Below are 8,794 nucleotides of genomic sequence, written 5' to 3'. Positions count from 1 at the left end.
GAATACACACATGAAGTCACACCGTTAGACCCTTGAGCTCCTACACACACACGTGGAATACACACATGAAGTCACACCGTTAGACTCTTGAGGCTTCTACACACACGTGGAAGACACACATGAAGTCACACCGTTAGACTCTTGAGCTTCTACACACACGTGGAAGACACACATGAAGTCACACCGTTAGACCTTGGTCCACACACATGTTAAAATACACACATTGAAGTAACGCCGGTTAGACCCTTTGAGCTTCTACACACACACGTGGAATACAACATGAAGTCAGCACGTTAGACCCTTGCAGCTCCTACACACAACCACGTTGAATACACACGATAAGGTTCACGCTGAGACCCTTTGAGCTCCTACAACACGGTGGAAGACAGCACATGAAAGTCACGCTGTTAGACCCTCTTGCTCCTACACACACGTAAAATACACACATGAAGTCACACCGTTAGACCCTTGAGCTCCTACACACACACGTGGAATACACGCATGAGTCACGCTGTTAGACCCTTGAGCTCCTACACACACACGTAAAATACACACATGAAGTCACGCTGTTAGACCCTTGAGCTCCTACACACACATGTAAAATACACACATGAAGTCACACTGTTAGACCCTTGAGCTCCTACACACACACGTGGAATACACACATTTGACAGTCACACTGTTAGGACCTTGCAGTCCTACACACACACGTGGATACACACATTGAAGTCACACTGTTAGACCTGCAGCTCCTACACACACACGCTGGAATACACATCATGAAGCTCACACTTGTTTAGATACCCTTTGAGCTCCTACACACACACGTGGAATACACACATGAAGTCACACTGTTAGACCCTTGAGCTCCTACACACACACGTGGAATACACACATGAAGTCACGCTGTTAGACCCTCGAGCTCCTACACACACGTAAAATACACACATTTGAAGTCACGCTGTTAGACCTCTCGAGCTCCTACACCACAAAACCCCAACTGGTTGGGAATACACACATGAAGTCACACCGTTTAGGCACCCTCGAGAGCTCCTACACACACACGTGGTAATACACACATGGAGTCACACTGTTAAGACCTTGAGCTCCTACACGACACACGTTAAAAATACACACATGAAGTCACACTGTTAGACCCTGAGCTCCTACACACACAGCGTGGAATACAGCACATGACAGTCCACGTTAGTACCTTGAGCTCCTACACACACACGTGGAAAATACACACTGAGAGTCAACGCTGTTAGGACCCTCGCGGCCAGCATCTGTGCCATCATCAGTGAAAAGAGTACAGGGTCTACAGAGCAGTAAAGCAGCAGCACGGGGGCACACGCACACATGCACCTACACCTGCACGCACGCACGCACCCACGCAAGCACGCACCCATGCAAGCACGCACGCACGCACGCACGCACGCACGTATGCACGCACCCACGCACGCACGCACACGCACGCACGCCCCACGCCACGCATGCACCCATGCAAGCACGCACTGGCATGCACGCACGCATCGCACCCACGTATGGCACGCACCCACGCACGCATGCACCCACGTACGCACGCACGCACCTACGTACGTACTCGCACGCACGCACGCAGCACGCCGCACGCAAGCCACACACGCGACGCACGCACGCACGCACGCACACACACACACACACACACACACATCCACACCCGCACGCACCCACCACCTGCACGACACGCGCGCAGCACTCACCACGATGCCGGTGAGGTCTCCCGCCTCGAAGCGGCTGATGGCCGAGGTCGAAGTGACTTCTTGCAGTGCGGAGGCTCAGCCGCTGCGTGATCAGCTTGTTGAGGTCGATCGAGCGACCCAGCAGCTGCACGTGCCGCTGCTTGAGCAGCGTCTCATAGCGGTTCGCCGCCGGAAACGGGATCGTCGTGCCGAAGCGCGTGCACTCCGCACGGAAGCGCTTGTCCAGGAGGATGCTGCCGGGAAGAGAGCGGGAGAGCGGGATCGTTAGCGAGACGAATCCCGGACGGGGAACTACGGGGGAGCTCCACAGTGGAACCATGGGGCGTTCTGGGTGGAGAACTATGGGGAGTGGAGTTATGGATTGATAAAAAAATTGTGAAAAAGCCAGGTAAAATGCTCCGCTAATACAATGAAATCACGACTTTAATAGCACAATAAAAAGAGAAAAAAACAAAAAGATGAACTCAAATAGACAATACTAAAAAATACAATAAAAAAATAAAAAATAAAGTGAAAAAAACACTAAATTAACATTTCTTTAATTAATTAATTTAAAGGGTAATAACGAGGCCAGCGCGCAAGTCGATCCTACCTTCCTGCGAGGTTCTTGTAGTAGCTGAATATCTGATCGCTCAGCTTGTAGACAAACTGATCAAAGCAGAGGTTCACCTCAGCCTCCACCTCATCGTAGAGAAACTGCTTACGGAACTTTGTGAGCGCGTAGTGCGCGCTGTCGTTATACAGGTCCAGCGGGTAGAGCAGTTTTATATGTGTAACCAGTGGGCATCACCACCTGACTAGTTGGATGAATCCGCTCAACCTAACCCTTCTATTCTCATCGTCTATTCACATGTTCCCAGTATTCTCGTCACTTCATACTAAATGCTCAGTGTGCATTCTATATATAATGTCGCTAATGTCAAATTATCATAATATCCGTGGACGTCTCTCAACGAGACCGGCTTCGACGGTAGCAAAACTGTTCCTTTGCTTTAGTCGCTAGAATATACTTATGTACTTAACCAGAGTAAATTGGAAGATATGATCTATTAGAAAACTTACAATTTAAGTAGCCGCTTCTTACTTTGACATGTGTAATATGTTTTCCCGTAAAATGACAAAACCCGGGATTTTCCTGGCTTTTTTTACTAAATTTAATCCACCTTGCTTTATTGCCTATCTTGCCGGTTGTGAAAAAAACGAGAGGACTGCCAGTAATCTTGAACAGTATGGGGGACATAGCTTGTTATACAAGCAGAAGATTACCAAATCGACTAGCATTTTTTTGGGCAAATTTAACCAATCGAAAAAGCAAAATTTTTATCAGGTGCAGAGTTTTGAGGAATTCATATTGAGTAACTGCTTAAGTTCTTACTTTTAATGTAAAAAAAATGGGCATTTTTTTTACAAATTTTACCATAGAAAATTCGTGACGTAGTCAATTTAAACTGGTGAATGGTTCACCCAAGGGTGAATGAAACTTACCAAAAACATAAAGGAAATATAGTCGCGGCTAAATGAAATTTTGTGATAAAGACTCGAGAGTGAATGACACTGAAACAGTTTAAGAGCACTCTCCTAAAGCACGCCATGGGCAATCGGGTAATTCATCCCAAATTGGTAACTGGAGTCGATTACGAGCGTCGTAAGCGGCCCCAATACACAGATAAACTCGATCATTTCGGAGCCGTGTACATCGAGGTGTGAAAACATAGCACGACTATGTTGGGATTGTCAAGATTTAACACAGCTGTTTAAGTTAAGGCGTGTCGATTAAGTAATTGAGGCATATCAGAGGATTTGTAGGCATGTCGGAAATTAGCTTCAGCCTTGAAACCATGTTGGATCTAATATGCATCAAAGGCCCGGTGAGAATGCTGACCATGCTCCACCTCTCACCCGACATGAGAAATACTAGAAAACCTAGGCTGTGCACCTAAACATGATAGCTATGATTCACACACTATTTAATATAAGCACACTAATAGAGCTATTATATATATATATATAATAGCTCTATTAGTTATATATATATACATTTATTAAATATATATTAGATATAATTGATTATATTTTGTTGTTGTATATGTGCAAAAAAAGGTTGTAAGAGATGTGACCTACTCCATCATCGATGGATCCTTTGTCCTCAGAATGTGATCAGTGAGTATCCACGGCATGGACATCTCGATTGGAAACTAGAACGAACACAACAACACAAGTTTCTGGGATTAGGACAAACTTAAAACGAACATGTGTATTCGTGAATCCCATATTACAATAATGCTATCTCAGTAATGCAAACCACAGGCAATATAGAATTTTCAAAAATGTAAATAACGAGTATTGATCTCAGAGAAGGCTATATAACATGAATGATTAGAAGAATCTCTATGGTTTCATCTCGGCAAATTGTCGTGGCGGTGACGACACTGTGCAAGTGTTCATATCTACGAATCACACATGCAGCAACTCACGATAAACACGTTTGATGTGGGATGCACATTGATTTACTAGACATGATGCACCAATGATCAGACCTCCACGTAGTAAACCACTACAGTCAGACTAACATGCAAGCACAGAAACATAGAAGAACACACCAACTCGTGAAGCTATGTATAGTCAATATCACACACGAACGCATACGTACACAGGCATGCACAAGCAAACACACATATTCATGATAGTACCCACACATCGTCTACATGCATCTGAGAGAATTTTTAAGCACCTGTGGATTCTGGAAAAAGGTTAAACACACTAAAAGTACACAAGGGAAAACAGTAGGAGGTGAAACCCGACAAAGAATCACTATGGAAAGAAACCCTTTGAGAATATCTAAGGATAGCATGAAAGGCACCACACATGCGTACACATACGAAGCTAGAGAAAGATAAACGGTACAGCTGGCTAAATGCACATCATGATTTTTCCTTCTCCTCACCTATCGTAATTAACTGTACTACCTAACTATCACTAATGCTTCAACAGCATGGTTTCAAGATATATCACGAAGCACAATAACTTAGGGCATGCCGCCTCTACTACATGGATCTGACTAAACTTCTATAAAATAAAATCTCATCTACATTTTACGAACAACTCTGACAAACTAGTTGTAAATTAGTATAGGACAAATAAAAATGTATAATAATATAGAATGCTATTGGATAATTTAAAGTGCAATATACGACCCCTGATCAAGGTTACATTAAAATGCATCAACTAAAAATTCATTATATATTGGATCAGGCTAAAATTTATCTAAATTAAGCTTAAGTTATCCTTCTTAGTCAACTCCTTATTAACTAAACAAAGATTCTACGATCACCATGTGACATTGTAACACAAATGCACAACACGCACGTTCTGCCAACACCATAAAGATAGCAGCGTCAAGTTTCACAGTCCTCTGTCGCTACTGCTAAGACTGCTACCACCAAGACTGTTTACCAATCGGCAAGCAATAAACGCGCCACTACCAGATCGAAGATGGCAAAATGTTGTATCACCTGGATGCGTTTCTCCATGGAGAAAATCTCATTGCACTTCTCATTATGCTGGTGATCAATGTTGCACTGGGGAAATAAAGCACACACACCATGCAGCTCTGGTACAGTGCAGTCATCAGCAATGTACATGTAATAATTCTCGCCTGACAAAACGAATCTTATCAGTTTACCACATGTACATATGTAAATTCTCTGCCATGGAGCAGAATGGGTGCGAAATGGAAGGGATTAGCAAACGTGGTAAATAAAACCAATTTTTTATATTCTATTTTACTGTAAAAATATCCTAACCTGAGCCCAGTCATCTGGTCAATTAAATTAAGCCTGCATACCAGTGGTAACAGAAAATAAATGGAAATTTGGTAGAATGGCAAAATAGATGTGAATACAAACAATTGGTAATTTAATAACAATCAACATCGTTTTTACATTTTGCCATCAAGATTTTAGAGGAGACTATTATTAGCAATGAATTTTTTACCCTGACATTTTTTCTCATGACATTTATGAGATCACACATTCAATAATGATGATGAGAGAGATGTGTGTCCCGGTGTATTGCATGTGAGATGCATAATATGCGCAGGCTGACCAAAAAACTGTTAATAAAGCACGAGGAAACATTCAGTCATGCAGCAGCCGACTGAAAATGGATGAAACTGTTAGGCATTATAATGTGTCTAAGGTGAGTAAACAAGGGAGACTTGTACTTGAGCATGCACTGGCTAATATTGTCTAATATATCGTTCATGTGGTTCACCATAACGTTTTTTCCATTGGTGGGTGTATATTATACAAGAGACGTGACGAATAGAAATTAAAGACTTCACAATACAGCAGAAGAATGCCAATTGCCTAATAAACAAATATAGCAAAATAGTCGAAAATTTTTTAAATACATGTGCAATTCATATTAACACACCTGACCACATTACGTATGTAGTAAACATCTGATGAAGCCATGCATTCGTTAACAGGTGTGCTGCATCCGAGGCTACTTGTAGGGTACGTACCTGAATTTTTCTACCCATGGTCATTTCGAGGAAAAACTCCCTGTACCACAGCTGAGACAGGTCACAGCTGTCCTGAAGGGTATCTGCACAAAATTTCTGTCATAAATAACTTTGCACAGATAACTCATTGAAGCCGTAAAGATCTTTAACAGACTCGATTATTTAATTTGATACTTTTACAGTTTACAAAATCAAACATTAGTGTGACGTAATCACACACAAAATCCATATTATATGTAGTGTAGTCAATACAATCTATAAAAGTCATTCAGTGGTTACAATATTGTATTCACTGAAGCATACATTCCATCCACTAGCTTCGAGAAGAATTTGGGTCAAATACAGGAAATATCAGGAAAATATTTGTGGCAATATAGGAAATATATGAAAAATATTTGGCTCAATCAAAGGAAATATAGGAAGAATAATTGTGTCAAGTTACAGAAATATTTGAGTATAATATATACTGTATATAAATATTTTTACATATTTTGAGGAATTAAGCAGGCAGCTTTACACGTCTACCATAAAATCCACGCACGACCAGTACTCCCCATGAGAACGTGCACACGTGCACTCGCGACTAAGCAGAACCTACTACTGAAGTTGAGAAGATAAGGCCAGTAGAACGACTGCTTGTGGAACGCGTCTATCGCCATGAGATGCGGCCCGTCGATGTCCTTACGCAGAGTCTTCTTACCACCGCTCTTGTCCGCGATCAGAGACTCCAGCATGGTGCGCACCATGTACAGCTACACGAGGTGAGAAAAATTGCAAGCCGTCGATCGCAACATGACGAACCCACTTCAACCCACAGTCAAACTAGTGATACGCGACACGTCGTCTATACAACGGCCACCTGTCTATGAAGAACACGTATGGGTTTTCTCTTGAGTGACAGATATACGTGAAACAACCTCTATTATACATGTTATAGCATGTAATACTGACTATAGCATGTATACTGTATAGAGTGGGCGCCTGTCTATAAAGGGAAATTTTTGGGTTTCACTTAGGTCAGCCTTACAAACATAAATAAAGTATATTTAAGAAGCTGCGTTTGAATGCATGATAAATACACTGCTGTGGCATATAATAAAGTGAAGGTAATAGTTTGAGAGACGCTCACGCGTACTGATGACGTGCCACTGAGTTTCACATAGAGGTGATGATGTTACACTTGAATCACAGATCAATTCGGAACGACATAACGAGATCACATGCGGGAACTCAACTCTCAGTAGTGGTTGTAGCGTCGTACCTGCGTGCTGGATGGTCCTACGTTCCTGCGCGGAACTTTGATCTCAAAGCCTTGGTCGGGATCCTTCTTGCCACGCATGGCCGGATCGTTTTTCGGCTCCTCGCTTTTGAGCCAATCCGCACACGTCTCCCTCACCGACGTGATGATGCTGAAGAGAAACAGTGACGTCAGAACCAGGTCAGAGGTCACCGTGCACGCGCGCGGCTTCATGCTACATCTTCACAGAAATTAGTAGACTAGTCAAAGACAGTTAGTTTCGAATGATGACAAAAAGGATTGGATCCGAGGTTTCCACCGTCTTAATTTAGATTCAGTGGGATCACATCACGAACCCCTGTACTTAAACTGCTCTAGTCATTTAATCAGACACTGGGTAAAAATACTCAGAAAAAAATGGTAAAATCCTAACTGAACGAAAAATTGCGACAACTAATATTGCGTGCTGCAGGTGCACACTCCAAACTTTATCACTCTGTAGTAACCAAGCGTCTCCCTGACGGTGCGATGGGATGTCCGATTTCATAATGATTCACATTTATATTCAAATGCGACGTAGCTTTATTTTTACCTCAAATTTATAATAAGGTGTTGTTACCCCACCCCAGCTTATATTTTCTCATCAAATCAGCAATGACCCTGCAGTTTTTCTTAACAGCTGAAAAAACCCGTAAAACCGAGCATTCGCTGAAAAAATCCTTATCCCCGAACACTACAACCGCGACGACGCCGAACTTTGCACATCGCTCGCCTGTGCCGCCCCGCCAACGTGCACACACACACCCTGACCTTCAATCACACCCTCACCTTCATCCACACACACCCTCATCACACACACCCTCACCCTCACACATACCTCACCCACACACAGTCACACACTCTCACCCACACACACCCTCACCCACACACACCCTAACCCTCACCCACACACACCCTCACCTTCAACCACACACACCCTTACCCACACACGCCTTCACCTTCAACCACACACACCCTTACCCACACACGCCTTCACCTTCAACCACACACACCCTTACCCACACACGCCTTCACCTTCAACCACACACACCCTTACCCACACACACCCTCACCTTCTCACCTTCAACCACACACACCCTTACCCACACACGCCTTCACCTTCAACCACACACACCTCACACACACACACCCTCATCACACACACCCTCACCTTCAACCACACACACCCTCACCTTCAACCACACACACCCTCACCCACACACGCCTTCACCTTCAACCACACACACCTCA

General features: G+C 43.4%; 1 protein-coding gene across 1 annotated transcript in view; it reads right to left on the bottom strand.

Annotated features, from left to right (window-relative positions):
- LOC106812381 (cytoplasmic FMR1-interacting protein 1-like) overlaps nt 1–8,794 on the bottom strand; it is a 40,182-nt gene that overhangs the window by 18,147 nt on the left and 13,241 nt on the right. Inside the window, 8 exon segments of the mRNA XM_014816252.1 lie at nt 1,743–1,784; nt 1,786–1,975; nt 2,335–2,535; nt 3,864–3,937; nt 5,255–5,320; nt 6,268–6,350; nt 6,866–7,019; nt 7,529–7,676. Coding sequence (XP_014671738.1) covers nt 1,743–1,784; nt 1,786–1,975; nt 2,335–2,535; nt 3,864–3,937; nt 5,255–5,320; nt 6,268–6,350; nt 6,866–7,019; nt 7,529–7,676 — 958 coding nt within the window.

This window comes from Priapulus caudatus, unplaced genomic scaffold (genome assembly GCF_000485595.1).
Source record: "Priapulus caudatus unplaced genomic scaffold, Priapulus_caudatus-5.0.1 Scaffold21, whole genome shotgun sequence".
NCBI classification, from domain to species: Eukaryota; Metazoa; Priapulida; class Priapulimorpha; order Priapulimorphida; family Priapulidae; genus Priapulus; species Priapulus caudatus.
Note: the sequence above shows the minus strand (reverse complement) of the source record. Positions and strands in the feature narration are given on the sequence as shown.